General features: G+C 39.5%; 1 protein-coding gene across 1 annotated transcript in view; it reads right to left on the reverse strand.

Moving 5' to 3' along the window:
* Vps26a (VPS26, retromer complex component A) overlaps window positions 1-21,712 on the reverse strand; it is a 33,301-nt gene extending 11,589 nt beyond the window's left edge. Inside the window, exons 1-4 of the mRNA XM_038342813.1 lie at window positions 21,584-21,712; window positions 11,768-11,917; window positions 2,042-2,117; window positions 835-991 (exon numbers count right to left, since the gene is read on the reverse strand). Of these exons, the coding sequence (XP_038198741.1) occupies window positions 835-991; window positions 2,042-2,117; window positions 11,768-11,917; window positions 21,584-21,586 (386 nt within the window). The 5' untranslated portion in view covers window positions 21,587-21,712. The remainder of the gene's footprint in view (window positions 1-834; window positions 992-2,041; window positions 2,118-11,767; window positions 11,918-21,583) is intronic.

The raw sequence follows: 21,712 nt of genomic DNA on the forward strand, positions 1-21,712 counted from the left end.
GTACTCTACCTATGCTATATTTCTAGCTTTTCAATTTTTTTTTAATGCTGACAACATGAAAAATTACAAAATTCATTTTACAAATAAATACTTTTGAAATGACCTTAGGGGACCATCCATCAGCTGTTTAAAAAGCCTCCCCATGTCACCATTTTGCTTTTGCAAAGCCTCTAGTTGAGGCAGCATTATTAGCTTTTGTGCCAGCAAACACAATCCCAAATGAATAATACCATGTGAAACAGAAAAAGGCAGCCCTGGGACCTGCTTCAATAAGATTCAAGTATTGAAATGTTGGGTGAGTGAGGGGGCTCAGCAGGTACAAGCATTTGCTAGCAAGTCTGACAACCTTAGCTTGACTCCTGGGACCCATATGGTGCAAAGAGAGAACCAACTGTAAGTTGTCCTCTGACCTCTGTATGTGCACAGTGGCATGCAGGTACCCACACACAGAATAAAAAGACAAACCAAGGTTCAAGAGAACTGAAAACCTACTTCAGTTCTGCCCTTTGCTTGTGTAACCCTGACCATTCAAACTCTGGGTTATCTCTTCTTACATATGCTGAATGAGGTTTGTTAGAAAACTAAAGATCTAAACTAACTAATACCGAAAACTCATACAAGGGGATTGTAAAGCTGAAACATCTCTGAATCTGTAATGCTAACAGCCATGATTACTGCAAATCATCATCAAATCAGATGAAACGTAATACGTGACAATTTTTAAATTTTAAGCCTTTCATTCGAGGATTGTAATTACAAATTTATATAAAGACATCGGTAGTAGCATGGTTTTCTAGTTTTGATTCTGTTATAATTTCTAATACACATCCATACCTCAGGCGGACATTGGCACCGATGTATGATTCATATGGCTTTTCAACTTGCATAAATTCAAAATCATAACTTCTGCTCTGAGTCAGTTCTCCGGGTAAGGCTAGTTCTTTCACTAGGTTTACAAATTCATGAGTATTACTCTTGTCATTGAAAAGTTCTAAGAAATTTAAAACAGCAAAAAGACCAATTATATTTAATATCCAATTCAATAAACCCAAGCTTCTATTGCTTAAACAAATAATTTTTTACCAAAAGAAATTAGCTAAATAGGCTTCTACTTTAACAATCTAGAGCTATGATCTCAATTTTGTTCCCTCATTACATCCACTTGGGCATAGATAAATTCCAGTCTAACACAATGACTCCTTCTGACAGGGAAGTCCTCATTTCCTTTCATGTAACTGTACTTCCTAATATGAAGCAAACACAACCCAGTAGTCATCTGAGCATATTCCCTTTAAATACAATTCTGTTCTGTTTTATTAAACAAATATATTACTTTGATAAAACTACAATGCACAAAAGAATAAAACCAATTATCAGTTAATTTTTATAACTTGTTCCTGAGTATGATTTTATCCATAATAGATAAATATCCACCATTCCAGCTTTGGTACTTTTAAAAAGTACAATAAAAATTAGCTGGATTTTAAACCTAGCTATGGAGAGAGTCCTGGTAAGACATACTTTCTTTCCTGACTCTTCAACACCAAAAAATGTATATATAGTTTTGCTTTCTGCTAACTTGAGTGTCTCCAAAGCACCCACATGGAAATGTACACAACCGATCTAAGTGAAGAGGAGATTGCTCCTTTCCTTCGTGTGTGGATTTTCTGTCCAGGAGGGAGTCTGGCTATAGGTAGACACTGGCTCAGGGACAAATGAGAAAACAAAAGATGGAGGTGAAGTGGTCACTGTGAGTAAAACTGATGAAAACGAAGGCAGACGGGAGACGTGATCATTTTCCAAGGCTGTAGTTTACATTAATTTCTTTAATTTTTTATAGTAGAGTCTAAGAACAAACGCAGAATGAGTCACATATCATTAAATACAATTGAGATACATGATTTATTATACTAGGTCCTCTTTTACTACATATAATCAGTTTCTTCTTTTTGTAAAGCTAAGTTCTAATTCAATTACTTAACTGCTAAATCCAACCCTCTTCAGTCATCAAAAGAAAAAAGAATACTATTTTAAAACTCACCAATTTGACCTACAAATTCAATTCTAATTCCTTGATGCTCTAGCCTCTTTCCAGGCTGCTTAAAGGCTAGGTTTACCTGCCAAAACATGAAATTGTCAGAGATGTTAACAGTCCTTAGAGTGCGCCTACCAGATTCCTTCCAGATGAATGTAGTCTCTGAGTACTTGAGGCATTCATTCAAGAGGTATGAAAGGCAGTGACCTCACAGCACCAGAGCAGGCACTGAGGAAGCCATTACTTGCACAAAGAAAGTACCACTTTATTGAGAAGGAATCCCTCATAGACAAGGGAAATATAAAAAGGCTCAAGGATAAAGGAAATCTCCACCTACCCATATGTCTGGTCAGATAATGAAACAATTCTAGGACTAATATTTTAATGTGGAATAACCACTGATTCCAAGAATTAACCTAAAAGATAATTTTCAGTCCTTTTATACCCATGAACAATAACTTGCTATAACTTCTAGCCTAAAAAACAACTCTCATTAAACCAGACACAGTGGCCCATATCTGTAATCCAGCAGTTAGAAGGCTGAGACAGGATGATCAGGAGTTCAAAACCAGCCAGGGCTACATACTGAGTTTGAGACCAGTATAAAACCTGGCCTCAAAAAACAAAAAAAAAAAAAAATAAAATAAAAGTTAGAACAACATTTATTAACCTAAGTTTATAACTCATGCTAAAATGTGAAACTTCTTAAGATATAAATTAATTTTAGGTATGGTTTATCTTGCATGAACCCTTTTATTCATATTTCAGTGCTAAGAATTAAATCCTGGGCCTTGTTCATGCTAACCATGTATCCTTCCACTAGCTAACTCTCCATCCCTGTCTTACTTTTGAATTGCACCACCTCAAAATTCTTAGACTGATGTACCTGCCAAATGGAAATACTAAACTTATAAATTGTTGTTTATTTTTGAGACAAGGTATCTAACCCAGGCTGGCCTCATGTTTTCTATATAGCTGAGGATGGCTGTGAACTTATGATCTCCTGCCTCTATTTGCCAAGTACGGGGATTCCAGGCATGTGCCACCATGTCCCACTTATGTGGTAATATGGTTTGAAGCACCCAGCACTTTGTGCATGTGAGCACTCTACCAACAGAGCTACATACATCCTCAGCCCCTTAAACTTAGAAATTTAATATGAAAAAAATATGTGGATACAATCTATCAACTTTCAGCCTTTTCTGTATCAAGAAAATATGCCAGTCAGGCAGTAGTAGTGAACACCTTTAATTCCAGCACTCAGGAAGAAGAGACAGGTGGATTTCTGTGAGCTTGAGGCCAGCCTCAAGTCACGGCTTCAGAGAAACCTTGTCTCAAAAAGAAAAAGGGACGGAGGGAGAGGGAGAGAGGGAGGAGAGAGAGAGAGAGAGAGAGAGAGAGAGAGAGAGAGAGAGAGAATATGCCATGGAATTAAAAGATTTGATGTAGAGTTGTCTCTTTCTTCCCACACTGAACTTGTAGTCATCTGAACTGGATTTAGAGAATGAGCAGAGACATAACAGGAGAGAAATGCAGAAGAGAGGAGCCTGGCTGTTGACTGCAGGACACTGTCACCTACCATGGTAGCATCAGTTAGATTTGGGGCGGCAGGACACACTGGGAAGAGTCACTTGACAGTGGCACACCACTGTGGCTTGAATAAATCCGTGAGGAGAAGTAGGAAGGCAGTAGCCCTAGCTGGCCACCACCACAGCTCACATCTGCTCTGCTCATGCATTCACCTCACTGGAGTGTGGAGATTAGATGCTCCAAGTCCATACCAACTCAAACTCTAAAATCTCCTGCCTTGGCCTCTAGATAGCAAGTATAAACCACAACCAGACCCTCCTTTGTAGTTTTCAAGCTCTGTTTTTTTTTTTTGTTTTTTTTTTTTTTGTTTTTTTATTTAGGCAAATAATCCTGTCAAAAAGTCAGAAAACTAGCCAGGTGGTGGTGGCGCACGCCTTTAATCTCAGCACTCAAAAGGCAGAGGCAGGCGGATCTCTGTGAGTTCAAGGCCAGCCTGGTTGACAAGAGCGAGTTTCAGAACAGGCTCCAAAGCTACAGAGAAACCCTGTCTCATTTTCCTTAATAACTTATTCACTCTGGGGGGGAAAAGTCAGAAAAATATTTAAGAAAGACAAGTACTTAAATCAGCTTCATATATACCAAGAATTTTAGGCTCATGACAGGTATGATAGCAGTCATTTTCAAATCCAGAATTTGAGAAGCTGAGATAAAGGGATCAAGAATTCAAGCCCATCCTGGATTACATAACAAGTCCTAGGCCATCCCAGGCTACAAATACAGACTATCTCAAAAGTAAATAAATTTTTTTAAACAAAGTATGTTTGGGAGTCTGGGGTGTGTTACACTAACTTATAACTAAAGTTTTCAAGAATATGGGTCAATAATGTTGTCCCTTAATCTTGTTTTGTCTATTATTTTACTAGGATTATACATGTTTAGCAATATATTTCTGCTTTTCTTTGTTTGAGAAAAGTTTCATGAAGCCCAGGCTGGTCTTGGGCACCATATGTTCCCAAGGATGACCTTACACTTCTCCAGCTCTCACACGTTGCCATCCCTAGCTACATGCCAGTTTGCTCAACCTAAGTGCTGCTAATTCTTATTACTCAGTTAATGGCATTTGTCCAGTTTCTCCAATTTAAAGTTGCTATTTCCCCTTTATGACTAATTAAGGATTTTGTGTAGAAATGGGTGAGGCTATTTGTTTGAAATATTGAATGTAGGGAAAACAGGTCTATTTACACAATATTGGCTCAAATCAATAAAGCCGTATCAAAGTGTCAGCATATGATATTCTGTACATGGCTCAAAATAATGCTATCTTCATGATGTACTGAGGGACTGAGAGTTTAAGACAAACGTGTCAATGTACCATCTATCATTTACAGTGTCACAGGAAGACAGCAAAACATTCGTACAATATTGTTACTCAATACTGTGATGATCTAAGATCATGTTTCTAAGCTCTGCTAGAAGAACAGTCCATATCCACACTGATGAATACACAAACATTCCTCACCTAAGTAGCTCAGCTACAAACCATAAACTCAAACTAAACCTACACCTTCATGCACTGCTGCATTTACTGCTGCATTAGGAAAAAAGCACTGTTCAGTGTGGGCAGCCCGGTGCCACCAGGTCAAGGTATTTTGCTATCATCAAGCATCAAGTCCTTGTCTAAATATGAAATAGTAAAAATGCCCTATAAAAACAAGCTTGAGGGCTGGAGAGATGGCTCAGTGGTTAAGAGCACCAGCTGCTCTCCCAGAGGACCCGGGTTCAATTTCCAGCACCCACATGGCAGCTCACAACTGTCTATAATTCCAGGTCCAGAGGACCTGACACCCTCACACCAAAGCACAGAAAAATATTAAATAAATTTAAAAAAAACAAGCTTGAAACAATAAAAATTGACTTTTATACTAATGTCACTTTGAAATAATTGCAATGATATTAATTATAATTGCTTATCTTAGCTAGGCGGTGGTGGCGCATGCCTTTAATCCCAGCACTCGGGAGGCAGAGGCAGGCGGATCTCTGTGAGTTTGAGGCCTGCCTGGTCTACAAGAGCTAGCTCCAGGACAGGCTCCAAAGCTATAGAGAAACCCTGTCTCGAAAAACCAAAAAATAAAAATAAATAAAAAAATAAATAATTGCTTTATCTTCATGAAATCTAACAGGGTCTCAAATTCTCCTTCTATACAGAACTCATATTTATAGACCCAATGATTTTGACAGCAGCACCTAACTGCTTTGACAAGAATTGTTTTTAAGCTGGGTATAGTAGTGCACACCCTTAATACAGCATTTGTGAAGCAGAGGCAAGCAGATCTCTGAGATCAAGACCAGCCTTGTCTACATATGGAGTTCGAGGGCAGGCAGGGCTACATAAAGACCCTGTTAAAAATTATTGTATTAGTTTTTTCATGTAAAAACAATGCCCTTTTATGGCTGCTGTCTGAAAACTTCATAAATAAAGGAGAATGATCTTCTTAGTTCAAAGAGAGTTTTTACTTTCTGCCCTTCTTTATAAAGTTAAAATACAAGGTACAGAACAGAACATAAAAGAAATTAAGCTGTACACAAATAAGAATTTTTTGCATAAACTCAAAAATATTCTTAAATTTTTTGAAAAAAAAAAGAGATTTAATTTTTAAAGGTATTTGCACAAGAGCACCAAGACAATGCAACAGAGAAGCAATTCTCTTTTCAGTAAACGGTGGGGGGAGGGCAGGTGGGCAAATGGATATGAACATTCAAAAGAACAACACTGGAAGACTATCTCACACCAAATAGATTTACTCAAAATGGATAAAGGCCTAAGTGAGTACAACACCAAATTCCTCTCTCTCTCTCTCTCTCTCTCTCTCTCTCTCTCTCTCTCTCTCTCTCTCTGATTTATTTATTATATATATAGTGTTCTGTCTGCATGTATGCCTGCAGGTCAGGAGAGGGTGCCAGGTGCCAGATCTTACTACAGATGGTTGTGAGCCACCGTGTGGTTGCTGGTATGAGCAAGCAGTACTCTTTTAAGTCATTTCTCCAGTCCCCAGCAACCAAATTCTTAGTAGAAGATACAAACATAACTTCAGGACCTTCACTTAGGCTGTGGTTTCCCAAAACTACCAGTAATAAAATTAAAAAACAGATAAACTGGACTCCATCAAAATTTTAAATTTTTGTGCTGCAGAGACACCATCAAGAACTGGAAAGCCACAGGGTGGTGGCAGCACACGTCTTTAATCCCAACACTTAAGAGGTAGAGGCTGGCGGATCTCTGAGTTCGAGGCCAGCCTGATCTACAAAGCAAGTCTGAGAACAGCCAGGACAGCCAGGATTGTTACACAGAGAAATCCTGTCTCAAAAAGCAAAAACAAATAATAACTACAAAGCTGCCAGGCATGGTGGTGCACGCCTATAAACACAGCACTTAGGAGGTGGAGCCAAAAAGATCAGCAGTTCAAGGCCAGCCTTGGCTATGTGAGCTAGGCCTTTACACTAAGACAGACACAATAAAGAAACTACACAAGATCTGCGTGTGGTGGCACACACGTCATCCAGCAGAAGGCCAGCCTGGGCTACAAGAGACTGTCTCAAAAGTATATTAAAAAAGAAGAAGGAAGAAGGAAGAAAAGGAAAACGAAGAAGGAAAAGGAGGAGGAGGAGAAGGAGGAGGAAGAGGAGGAGGAGGAGAAAGAAGAAGAAGAAGAAGAAGAAGAAGAAGAAGAAGAAGAAGAAGAAGAAGAAGAAGAAGAAGAAGAAGAAGAAAGAGAAATACAAGTGTCGTCAAGAATAACGAAAAGTTACAGAGTCTTTCTTCCCTCACTGGAGAGAACAGTGACGCAGCTGCTCTCTAGTGTTGTCAGCTCCTCCTGGCACACACCAGCAACTCTGTTCCTAAGTATACAGCTACAAATCGAAATCTTCACATTAAGACATGGAAACATTTTTTGTTCTGAGGAGAGGGTAAAACAGGGCCTTAACTCTAATTCACTGTTAGAGTGTACTTGTACTGTGTTACACTCAGGCTAGTCTAGACCTTTTAGCTATAACCCTGCCTCAGCCTTTCAAGTGCTGGGATTACAGGTGTGAGCTACCACAACTAACTTGGCAACTAACTTGTCCTTTACCACATGGATACGATATAGCAGGAATATTATTCAGAACAAAATGGATTTCTAACACATGTTATTACATAGGTGGATCTTGAAAGCATGCTCGATAATGCAGTCATTAAAGGACAAATTTATGCAACTACTTATACAAAACAGCTATAGCCTGGTCTACAGAGTGATTTCTGGAACAGGCTCCAAAGCTACACAGAGAAACCCTTCCTTGAAAAAAAAAAAAAAACAAAATAAAACAAAACAAAAGACACAAGCACTACCATTAGGCTGTTTGGTTAAAATGACAAATTAGGGCTGGTAAGGCAATTCACTAAGTAAAGGCACTTGCCACCAATATTGCTGACCTGAGTTTGATCCTAGAACCTAACATGATGGAAGAAAAAAAAAATCCAATTTCCACAAGTTATCCTATAATCTCTATACACATCCTATGTAATGTACCCTTGCCCACTCCCTCATAAAATAAATGTTTAAAAATTTTTTAACATGAAAAATGCCTTTAAATCCTTGTTGTCTATATTTTCAATAAAACAATACCAACAAAAACTGAATAGGCAAAAATTTTCCTGTGATAAATCAGAGTAACACAACATATACTAATCAATAAATTATTAATAACCTTACAATGAGTTACTAATCTAAAGACCATAGAGGACTTCAGAATATCTAGAAATAATATGTCTGGTAAACAAAGTCAATGCCTTTTATAAAAGAGGACAATAGATCTTTCTTGAATAGAGCTAAAATATTTTTAAATTTAAAATACAGTTTAAGAGAATGAGGTAGAACACTTGCTACCCGAGCCTTGAAAAGAGAGACTGCTCAGTGAAAGGAACCACACTGGAAGCCACAGTGTGACTCCATTTCTATGCAATGTCCAGAACAGGCAACTCAATAGAGAAACAAAGTAGATTTGTAGATGAGAGATTTGCAGGTAGTGGATACTGTTTCTGTTCAGAGGGATAAATGTTCTCAAGTCAGTGGTGAAAGTGGCACAATTCTCAAAATACAGCAGGTAGCAACTGAACTAGATTAGAGCCATGTTTATGTATATAAATTACAACTTAATAAGAATATTTAAGAGGAATAAAGAAAGAGGTATGTGCCACAGAAAAGCCAAGAAAACAGAACAAAGAAGCCAGAATAGATCCACATGACCTTTGCTTTGTGACAAAGGTGACATTATAGCACAATGAGAGGAAGGACAGCTGCTTCAGTATATGCCCTGAGTTAATTATAGACACGTTTGACTTTTACTATAAAGCAAAATCAATTCCAAATGAACGAAGAACCAGGGAAGGACATATAATTTAAAAACTTAAGTGAAAGAAAACAGAATAACTTTGTGTCCTGACTGTAGATGAAAAATGTCTAGACTAGATCTGAAAAGAACAAAGGAAACATCAACATCTGCTAATTAGAAGACAGAAATAAAAAAGTGAGTGGAAAGTCAAGAAAATAGAGGGAATTAAAAAACAAAGTCTGGGCATGGTGTTGAACACCTTTAATCCCAACAGTCTGGAAGTAGAGGCAGAGGTAGGTAGATCTCTGAGTAAGAGGATAGCCTGGTGAATATACTAAGTTCCAGTCCAGCAAAGGCTACTGGGGGAGGGACACAGACTTTCAATCAAAGGAGGCAGAGGCAGTTCGATGTCTGAGTTCAAACCAACCTAGTGTACACAATGAATTTCAAGACAGCCAAAATCCTCACAAAAAAAGGGGGGGGGGAGACAATGCTACAACCAAATAAATCCCCTTTTCCTCTTTTAGACAGGCTCTCATGTAGCCTAGACTGGCTCAAACTCAAAATCCCAAATGCTAGGACTACTGGAGTGTACCACCATACCCAGCTATAAAAGATTCTTACCAAAAACATACAAAAAGAGGCCAGTGGCTCAGCAGGTAAAAATTCTTGTCATGCAAGCTCCAGAACCAATGTTGGAAAGGAAACCATGTAAAAAGTCAGATGTGGTGCATATCTGTAATCCTAGCCCCAGCACTCTAACAGCCAGATAGAAAATGGAAATGGGAAAATGACCTGGACCTTCACATATGCAGCCAGTGGGAAAAATAAGAAACCCTGCCTCTAAAACAGGGCAGAAGGAGCAAACAGAGGCCAGAAAAGTTGTCCTCTGGCCACCACATGCTCTCTGTATACCCCCACTCTCACATTCACACACACACACAAATAAAAATAAACTTTAAAATATATATAAAGTCCTACATACCAGTATGAGAGTTAATTAGGTAGTAACTGAGCAGAACTTAGAAACAGTCAAGACAGTCTTCAGCAGGTGAATAGAAAAAAAATCAAAACGCTGGTATCCATAAAAAAGACATATGCACATGTTTTGAAACAGCCTCACTCTGTAGTTCAGGCTTGTCTGGAAATTACTACATTAGCAGGCGAGGGTAGCCACAATCTTGAAGCCACCTACCAGCCTTTTCAGCACTCCAAATGCTTAAAAGTATAGACATGAGCTACGGCCAGCACAAGAGTATTATTTAATGTTAAAAACAAATGTGCTACCAAGTCACAAAAAGATACTGAGAAACATCAAACAGACATAGAAAGTAATCTAAAAAAGCTTCATAATGTATGATTCCAACTATATGGCATCCTGAAAAGGTAAAATCATAGTGGCATAGGCTTTAGAGGCTGGTGTGGATAGAGGTGCCAGTGAGGTATAAACAGGTGAAACAGAGGGGAATTTGTAAGATAAGTAAGCCATTATATTGTAGGATAATTCTTCAAGATCTTCAAATGATGGATACAAAACAATCTGTGTTTATCAAAACATGTAATATCAAGAGTGAACCCTAGCCAGGCGGTGGTGGCACACAGCATTAATCTTAGCACTTGGTAGGCAGAGGCAGGTAGATCTCTGTGAGTTCAAGGCCAGCTTGGTCTACAGAATGAGTTCCAAGACAGGTTCCAACACTACACAGAGAAACCCTGTCTTAAAAAACAAAAACAAACAAAAAAAAATGGACCTTAACTAAAATTATAAACTAATCTGCCAATACTGGTTCATCAGTTTTTTACATTCTTTACTTTTTGGGTTTTTTTGTTGTTGTTTTGTTTTTAAGATAGGTTGGCCTGCGCTGTCTATGTAACTAAAGATGACCCTAACACCCATACCTCAGGTCTCCACCAAGCACTGGGATTACAGTCACATACCACTATGGCTGGCTCAGGTTCGTTTATTTATAAAACTATACCACACTAAACTGGGCATAATAGTTTATGCATTCAATTCCAGAACTCAGGAGGCTGAGGCAGGAAGACTAAATCACTGTAGTCTAAGGTCATCCTGGATTACATGATCCTACCTCAATATATAATAACAGGCAAATATTGTATGGTTATGTTATATAAGAAGGCACGGTGAAGAAGAGGCAACATAAAGAGCTTTCAATTTTACCCAATTTTTCTGAAAATCTAAAACGGTTCTAAAAAAAATACAGGGTTAGACAGGCATGGTAGTCCATGTCTGAAATGTATTTCAGAGATAGAGGCAGGAGAAGGCCCATAATTTTAACACAGGGAGTTTGAGGCCCACCTGAGTTACATGAGACAAGAAGGAAAAAAGGATTTTACATATTACTGAGTAATGAAAAGGCAAGAGAGGTGTGAGTCTATAGAAGGAGGGAACTTAAATGTATCTAATTATACACATTCTGAAGGAGCTGAAGCGCCTCCCCCAGAATGAAGAACAAGGGCAAATGAGACATGAGAGCACAGAAGAGCAAGCTACAAAAAGTCAGGAAGAACTTTTCGTATGCCACACCAGACCACTACTCCACATCTCTCCAACTCATTTTAAAGCAGAAATTCTCCAAAGCTCAAGATACAGTCACCAACAATGTCTGTGAAATTCAAAGACTCTACCCTAGAACCCTTCCATGAAAAGCATCTTCCATTACTGCTATTAATACATCAAGGATTTTAGTTGACTTTCAGAAAAAGGACTTTGTTTCTAATACAATCATCCAAATGTATGTAGAGCACAGAATATTTTAGTAACAGATTCTAATAACCTAAAATTAGGTAATTTGCCAAACAGAAGTTTACCTTTCCTGAAACAGATTCTCCATCATAGAAGAGATAGTGTTTTTCTACTTTGCCATCTTCAGTTTTCATTTCTGCCATTTTCCTGGTTTCCCCATCATTAAGGGAAACATCGATCTCACAAATAGGACCAAAAAAGCCTCCAAGAAAACTCTGAAACAAAATAAAAATGCTCGTTAGTATCATGCTTAGCCAGTCACTACACTTTGCAATTCAAACTTAATTACTTGATTTTAAAGTCAATCAAATTACTCATCTATGAGTTAAAAAGTATTAAATTCTACATGAAACTAATTCTACATTAAATTCTACATGAAAATGAATATACATGCACCCAATCCCCAGCACTGCCAGCAAATCAAGGCAACAACCTGAACTGAGTACAGTGTACACGCAGTTAACACTGAAATTCGCACAATTTGGAGCATAAACTTCATGCTAATTTTTACCACCAAAATTAAAAAAGAACTTGAACATGCTATAACTCAGTCATTTCCACAGGTAACCTACATAATAATCAAATACTAACTTATCAAAAATATAAGAAGTCAATTTCTTATATCAAGTTTGAAAAGCTGCAACTTTTGGATAGACCTGTAAGTCACTCTTCCATCAGAGAGAAACCTGCACAGTCTAAACTACCCCTTCAAGTTCCAGTGTCAACACACTGTCCAAACTACCATAAAGCCTCTGCTCTATCGCATCTGGACAGAATGTGTTACAACACGTAAGACTTTTGAGTAATCCTGGCACTAACTAGCATTAGAGGCTGTGAAATTCCTATAAATATTTCCAAATATATATATATATATATACACTGTAACTTCAGATGACTGCTTCCCAATGACACAGCACTCTAGCTGGCAATGCCGCAACTAATAATGAGCACACACTAGTAATGGTTCCAACATCTAGATACAGCCATGGGCTGTGTAGCACTAACGATAGTGTTCTAGTCTTTAAAATATATCCTTTCTCATGTGTGCTTTGATGGGGTCCTTCTGTGTTGCGTGATTTGGTCTCTACCCAGAAAGCTTGAGCAGTCCCCCTACCTCAGCTTTCAAGGCAGCTAGGTCCACAGGCCTATATCCCTCCATTTCATCTCTACTTTGCACAAGAAAACCAAAGTGACCTTTTAAAAGCATTCATCTGATCACGTTAAGTTAAATAATCTCAAAAAGATATATATATTTAACTACATGTACACACAAACACACACAAATGTCATGAAAGTAGAAAGGAATTATTTGGAGAAGAGACTAGCAAGGAAGGGGAATGATGACAGAGTTAAAAAGGGTGCAAATACAAGCAAAATATAATGATACCTAAGTATGAAAATATAATGGGAACTGGGGAGAGGACCTGAGTTCAGATCTCCAGCACCCATGTGAGGGAAAAAAAACTGTGACTACTTGTATCCATATCCTTAGCACGCTGTGGATGCATACACACACAAACACACACACACACCACTCAGAAATAAAAAGAAAATGTCTTATGAAATTCTAATAAGATAAAAAAACAATCTGATCACACAACTTTTTAAAATATTACAACTTACTGGAGATCTTATAAACTGGAACTACTTTAGAGGGCAGTTTGGGACCAGAGAGAAGGCTCATTGACTGTATATGCCTGGAACCAAGCCTCAAAACCTGAGTTTTATATGACAAAAGGTGAAAACCAATGCCCATAATTTGTCCTTTGATTTCCACACATGCATTGTGGCATCTGTATGCACAAGCATTCACACACAAAAATTGATGGCAAATATTTCTTTAATAAAACAATGTACTTAGGCATCTGGTCACTATAGTGAATGCCTATAATCTCAGCACTTAGGAAGCTGAGGCAGAAGGCTTACCAAAAGTTCAAGGCAGCCTAGACTATGTAGTGAGTTCCAGGACAGCTTAGAATACAGAATAAAACATGTCTAAAAACAGAAGCAAACAACAACAAAGAACCTACAAAGCTACAGGAGATGAGGTGCTAATATATGTATTACATATAATATATGTGTGTGTTATGCATATTTATACATATACTATACATATATTACTTATATGCAATACATATTTTTTTGAGACAGGGTCTCACCATGTAGACCAGGCTGGCCTCAAAATCACAGGGCCCCACCTACCTCTGTCTCTTGAGTGCTGGTATTAAAGGGATGTGACCATTATACCCAACCCAGGTGCTAATAATGTTTTATTGGAGCTCTGGATGTTTACTTTGTGGGGTTCATCAATTTGTACAATTTTTTTCATTTATTTTATTGTGTATGAGTGAGTATTTAGCATGCCCATAAGTCTGTGTACCATGTGCATGCCTGGTGCCTGCAGAGCCCACAAGAAGGCATCAGGTTCCCTGGGAACAACATTACATAGACAGTTGTTAGCCACCATGTAAGTGCTAGGAATTGAACCTGGGTTCTCTGGAAAATAGCCAGTGCTCTTAATCGCTGAATCATTGCTCCAGTCCCAATATGGAAAATTTTTATAGGTAACGGTGGTTTCAAATGCTATTTTAAACATACATACAATTTATTCTCTGATGTGGATAAGATAGACCTATCAGCTCTCCAGACAGAATAGCCTCAAATGATGGAAGTAATTTTTGCAGAAATTCATCAAATTTGTCCTTCTCTCTCTTGTCCCAGAGGCAGGCAAAATACCATACCTGACTCACTCACCCTCTGGAGACTGACTCATCTCTGTAAGGGCTTTACCTGACATCCTAATGCAAACTAGATTCTCCGAGCTGTGCATTTACTCTGTGAGGCCAGACATTTTCTCCTTTGCTCATCACTGAAAACAGAGCCTAAAAGCAGTTTATACTATTTTAAACAAGGCCCTCATATACCTGTGAAGGATTAATTTTCAATACACAACCATTCTAATAATAAAAAATAAGTGACTATGGACAAAAAATGGACTGAAATTTGTAATTGTTGGTGAAACAAAACCTTCCTCAGAAAGTCAGGAGAGGTGAGGAGCAATGTCTCAGTCTGGAACTCATTAAGCATCAGCCCTGTCTTGGTTGGACAGGTAATAATAGTAAACAATCTAAGGTGCCTCCTAAGATTATGCAGGTCACAGGTGACACAATGACCAAATTGTTTTCATTATTCCTATATTAACAAAATAGACAATCTCTCCCACCCTCCCACTCTATCCCTTGGTAAATACTTTTTTTTATTTATTTGTTTTGTTTTTTTTTTTTTTTTGGTTTTTCAAGACAGAGTTTCTCTGTGTAGCCCTGACTGTTGGAAACTTGTTCAGTAAACCAGGCTGGCCTTGAACTCAGAGATCAACCTGCTTCTGCCTTCTGAGTGCTGGGATTAAAGACTTGTGGCACCATCACCTGCCTTATATCTTTATGTTTATCGTATGAAGGTTTTGTTTGTGTTTATGTCTGTTTGCTATGTGTGTGCTTAATCGCTGTAGAGATCAAAAGAGGGCATCAGATCCTCTGGAACAGGAGTCACAGGTGGCTGAGAACCACTGTGTGAGTGCTGGGACCCAAATCCAGGTCCTATAAGAGAGCGGCCAGTGCTCTTAACTGCTGAGCCACCTCTCCAGCCCCAGCAAAAGGGACAATTTCAAATAACTAACTACAAACTAGACTTTTAACATGATCCAAAGACACAGTCAGCAATTTTCTTTCTGATAATTAAACTCAAAATTTATCCAGAAAGCTAATTTTAACAAGCAAACTTGTCATTGAGTAAATATTCAGAAAAGATAGAATGGTAGGCAGATGATCTTCATGATCCACTACCAGCTCTTGTTTTGCTTCATTTCAGGTAATGAGGACTGAACCAGGCAGGGTCTGGGCTTCTTTCTATTCTACCACTGTGTTTTAACATCCTCTTCGATTGAGACTGGGTCTAAGCTGCCCAGGTTGGCCTTAAACTTGAGATCTATCTTGTCTCAATTCCCAAGCAACATTTCAGCACTATGTCCTATGACCTAGTTACCTCAATACACCGAGTCTTGAAAGTCAGAACTTCTTTTAAAAACAAACAAACAAACAAACAAACTCCCAGTAATTTTGAAAGAGTGCATGCATTTCTCCTAAAACATTATATGTATATGTTCAGCTCAAAACTGATTACCTGATATTTAGCAGGTATCCACTATGTGCAACTCACTGAGGCAGCAAGGGAGGAAGGTGGTGGCAGGAAGAAAGCCCCACACGAAGGGGCAAAGACAATATACCCAAGTAGCTACCCAAGGAAACTAAATCAGATCCGTTAAACAAAGGCAACTGATAGTGAAAACATCAAGGTGGACCCCCTTCCCATAGTGCCAGCATTAGCTGATGTCACAAGACACAGGCAAGGAAGTTAAAATTAATTTCCTCTCCTGGATACTCTGCAAAAAATTAAGACATGGAAACTATGAACATTGTTTTATATATAAAATAAGATGCGGCCAACTTTTCCCATACATACTCTATAGAAAATGCAGGATGGTCTATCCAATTTGAAATCTGAGATTTAAAGATGTAAATTAAATACTATTTTAACAAAGTTAAATTGCCACAAGGCTGCCAAAACACAAAAGTAGACACAGTTCTACAATATTTTGCAATAATAGGGCAGGAGAGATGGCTCAGCGGTTAAGAGCACTGGCTGCTCTTCCAGAGGACCCAGGTTCATCCACATGGCAGCTCACAACTGTGTGTAACAACAGTTCCAGGGGATCTTGAAGTCCTCTCAGGCACCCAACAAGCATGTGATGCCAAGACATACATTCAGGCAAAACACATACACGTTAAATAATAATGTTTAACAAAAGCAATTTTACAATAAACAAAAGGTCTTATTTTGACATTATTCATAAATTTTAAAATTACTAGAATTAAAAATATATACAAAACTATGCTATAGCTGGGCAGTGGTGGTGCTCACCTTTAATCCCAGGACTCAGGAGGCAGAGGCAGGAGGATCTCTGTTCGAGGCCAGTCTGGTCTACAAGAGCTAGTTCCAGAACAGGCTCCAAAACTACAGAGAAACCCTGTCTCAAAACCCCCTTCCCCCCCACAAAAAAAACTATGCCATATTCATTTTTATAAGAAAATATTTCATACCTAGGGCTTAAAAGTGAAATCAGAGGCTGGTGAGATGGCTCAGTGGGTAAGGTGCTCATCACCAAGCTGGATGGCCAAAGTCTGATCAGGACTCACATGATGGACAGAGAGGCAACTTCTGCTTGCTGTCCTCTGACCTCCACACGTACGCCACGGCACACAAGTGACACACATACGTACACTAAACATAATAATTATTTTTTGATTTCTTAAATAACAGTAGTCAAAACCTGAAAGCCTTGGGTACATAGTTCATTTGTGGTCACCCTGAGTTCTATGAGACCCTACCTCAGAAAACTTTAAAGAATAATAATAAACATCTAGCACTAGAGTACATACCTATAATCTCACCACGGCAGAGGCAAAGGCGTGCAGTTCACAGAAAGTTTGGGGCTAGCCTGGTCTACATAACAGGTAAATAGGCCAGCCAAAGCTACACAGTAACTATCTCAAGATGAAATAGAAAAAATAAAAAGTAGATTTATTTTTTAAAATATTTGTGTGTGTGTATGAGGTGTGTGTGTAATGAATGCCCTGTACAGGTGAGGACAGATGACAACTTTTAGGGTTTTTTTTCTCTCTTTCACACATGTTGAACACAGGTTACCAGGCTTAGTGACAAAAATTTTATTCACTGATTCCTGTCACTAGCTCTTATTTTTCAATAGAATAAAGACTTATAACTGGAAAGAATCAGAAGGGATTTTGTTGGTTTTTTTGTTTATTTTGTTTTAGTTTTTGGGGTTTTAGGATAGAGTTTGCCTGTGTAGCATGGCTGTTCTGAAATTTGTTCTGTAGATCAAGATCTCAGAGATCTGCCTGTCTCTACCTCGTAAGTACTGAGATCAAAGGATTACACCACCACCTCCTGGCTCAGAAAATCCTTTGAAAAGCTTAGGACAGCATATGCAGAGGAGAAATGATGAACAGCACCTTAACAGCTAGACTGCCATTCCTTTAAAAGCCTCCAAACAATTATAGATATCTTCTGGAACATGTGGGCAACACAAGTAAAAAAAATAAACTTCTGAGAAAAGAGCTTGTTTTCACACAAAGACTTGCTCTGGAACGTTTCCCATCAATGTACCCTGGGAGGTGGGAGAACCACATAACCACTATCGCAGTGCAGCAGACAAGCTGGGGTCTTACAGAGCAACTCTGACCTTTATTTCCTGGCCTTCAAGCATGCACCACCATGCTGCCTCTCATCTTTTTGTCTTTTATTTATCCGTTTGAAAGGACGGCTCAAGCATGTCACAGCACACATGTAGAGGTCAGAGGTCACTTTAGAGAGTGGGTTTCCCTCCTACTACTTGGGTTCTGGGGACTGAACTCAGATCATGTGGCTTATGGTAACTGGCCCCAACTTTTAAGCGTTTCAGGTTTGTTTTGCTTTATGGGCATGAGTGGTATGGGCTCCATGAGCATACAGTGCCCTTGAAGCCAGAAGAGGGTGTTGGACCCCCTGAAGCAAGAATCACATCTAACTGAGAGCTGTCACATGGGTCCTAGGAACCAAACTGGGCTCTTGTGAGAGCATCTTTATCTCTGAACATCCCCTCCAGCTCCTGACACCAGCATCACATATACACCTGTCCTTTGGGGGGCGAGGGCAGGGGGAGGGGATTGTTTTCTTATAATGTGTTTGGTTATTGCTGTGGTTTGTTTGTTTGTTTGGTTTCTTGGATCTCACTTGAAAGAGCCAAAGAAGCACAAGGAATCTAGAGATACAACTCAGTAGTGAATCTCTTGCCTAACTAGTGCAAAACCTTTGATGTAACACACACACAAAATCATTTCAGGGGAAATGCTGGCAATTAATATACAAGTTAAAACACTTAGATATCATAGCTTTGCATATGGGCTGATGCCTATCATCTCACTACTTGAAATGTTGAAACAAAAGAATTGCCACAAATTTGCCAGGAGGTGGCTGTATACGCCTTTAATCCCAGCACTTGGGAAGCAGAGTCTGGCAGATCTCTCTGAGTTCAAGGCCACTCTGGTCTACCCAGCAAGATCCAGGGCAGTGAGGCTACACATAGAAACCCAGTCTTGAAAAAAAGAAAAAAGAATTGCCACAAATTCAAGCCCTATTTGAGGTACACTCAGAGGAAATACGAGGTCAACAAGGTCCACACAGAAAGAGCATGCATTAAAAAATAACAATACAAAAAGACACTTAAGAGCCAGGAGGTGGTGGCACAAGCCTTTAATCCCAGCACTAGTGAGACAGAGGCAGGCAGATCTTTGTGAGTTCGAGGCCAGCCTGGTCTACAACAGCTAGTTCCAGGACAAGCTCCAAAGCTACAGAGAAACCCGGTCTCAAAAAAACCAAAAAACCAAAAAACCAAACCAAAACAAAACAAAGACACTTAAGAAAATGCTCAACATCCTTAGTCATCAGAGAAATGCAAATCAAAACAACTCTGAGAATTCCATCTTACACCGTAAGAATGGCCAAGATCAAAAACACTGATGACAACTTATGCTGGAGAGGTTGTGGAGAAAAGGGAACACTTCTTCATTGCTGGTAGGAGTACAAGCTGGTACAGCCCCTTTGGATGTCAGTGTGGCGACTTCTCAGAAAATTAGGAAACAACCTTCCTCAAGACCCAATAATACCACTTTGGGGTATATATCCAAAGGATGCTCAATTGTACCACAAGGACATGTGCTCAACTATGTTCATAGCAGCATTGTTTGTCATAGCCAGAACCTGGAAACAATCTAAATGCCCGTCGACCAAAGAATGGATAAGGAAAATGTGGTACATTTACACAATGGAGTACTACATAGAAGAAGAAAAAATAACGACATCTTGAATTTTGCAAATGGATGGAGCTAGAAAACATCACTTTGAGTGAGGTAACCCAGACCCAGAAAGACAATTAATTATCACATGTACTCACTCATAAGTGGTTTTTAAACATAAGGCAAAGAAAACCAGCCTACAAATCACAATCCCAGAGAACCTAGACAACAATGAGGACTCTTAAGAGAGACATACATAGATCTAATCTACATGAGAAGTAGAAAAGGACAAGATCTCCTGAGTAAATTAGGAGCATGGGGACCTTGGGAGAGGGTTGACGAGGAGGTGAGAGGCAGAGAGGGAGAGCAGAGGAAAATGCAGAGCTCAATAAAAAAAAAATCAATAAATTTTAAATGAATAAATAAATAATAAAAAATAAAAATAACATTATAAAAAGAACAACACACACACACAAAAACCAATATTCTTTCTTATAATATGAAATGCCAGTATTGAGCATTACCATCTAACAAAATTACATGTGGATATAGAAAGAATGTAATAAACTTTTTTATCTCTAATATGAATATTTCTAAGACTGGTTGAAGTTAAAAAACAGAACATGAAGGAAAAAATAATCAAAATATATGTGAATTTTCTTTTCATCAAGGGAAAAAAGAAATGGAACTCAGAGGAGCTCAAGGCTTCCACAATGTATTCAGAGCCCACACACAATGAAACAGCAAATTCTCATACATACATGTGTGGCCATTTCAAGGTTTTAAAGCTTTATAATTTCGTTTGGCCAATATCTTGAACACAACTAAAAGGACTAATTACAAATATAATCAAAACGTAAGAGAGCTGTTTAGTTTTCTTTTCAAATTGTGAGAAATAAAAGGGTTCCTTAAGACCCAAATAATTCCTTCTTAGTTGTTTATTGTCTTTGTAATTTCCACCTTAACTAATTACCCGAACAAATGTTTAACTCCTTAATCTGCAGCTGCATGGGAGCAGGGGTTAGTCTTACTGTTTATCTGTCTCTGGGTTCACAAAAGTACTTAAGAAAACCCTCCCAGAATAAACTTCCCTCTTTCCCCTCTCCCCATCTCTAGTAAAAGCAACACGATTTCTGACTTTTAAATTATTTAATCAAAGCAAAGCAAAGTTTTTAAAATAGACCAGGCTGGCGTGATCTAAAAAATATCAAGCAGATTATTAAAACTGGTGAGCTTAGAAAGAGCAGGTGGCACACTGTCGCCTCTCCGGGTGTACAGGCTAAACATGAGCCAAAAGCTCCAATCTAAAACTGCCGGCACAGTTAAACACTACCGTGCCCAATGGCGTTTTCCATTAAGTGTGCTTAAGTGCTCTGATTTTCCTCCCTCCCTGGCTCCCAAGACATTGCAACATCCCAAAGCGCTAAGTTGTAGAAACCGCGTAGGAAGGAAGTGAAACCAAGCGCTTGAATCGGTGTTTGGAGATAAATGAGGGTCCCCGTTCCGACACCCTTTGCTCTTTTCCCCTATCCTAGTCTACAAATGGCAAAAGCCTCCACCCGGGTCATGAAATCTCAGAAAGTCCCCACATGCAGCTTAAAGAAAAGCGGACTCTATCGAGCTCGGGACGAGGAAGGTGTGCAGGTCTAGCCAGAGTCCGGAACTGAGGGTCTGGCCACGGGCTGTCCTCGGCTACCTTGGAAGGCGAGGCCGCGGGGCTCCGGCTCGGCGGACTGCGGGGGCCTAGCCACGGCCCCCAAAGCCGGTCCAAGAAGGCAGGTAGAGGCTCCGACATGGCCAGGACAGTGCGACCGGCCGCAGGTGCTCAGGCCTGGCCGGGACCGGGCAGCCGTCAGGCCTCACCGCTCCGCGCCCCTTCCCTGCAGGCTCGGCAGCGCGCCGGCCGTTGGAGTCCCGCCACGCGCACCGAGTCCCCGTGGGAGACGGCCGCACAGACCGCCGCGCACTCACCATTGTCACCGCCGCCGGGTCCCCCACTTCACTTGGCTTTTCCTCGGGAGAACTCCCAGCCCGGCTGCCTGCGCCCCGCCGCACGTCACGTGACCGTAGGCCACCAGCCGCACGTGACCACTCTTTCCC

The sequence above is a fragment of the Arvicola amphibius genome, chromosome 9, assembly GCF_903992535.2.
Source record: "Arvicola amphibius chromosome 9, mArvAmp1.2, whole genome shotgun sequence".
In the NCBI taxonomy this organism is placed as follows: Eukaryota; Metazoa; Chordata; class Mammalia; order Rodentia; family Cricetidae; genus Arvicola; species Arvicola amphibius.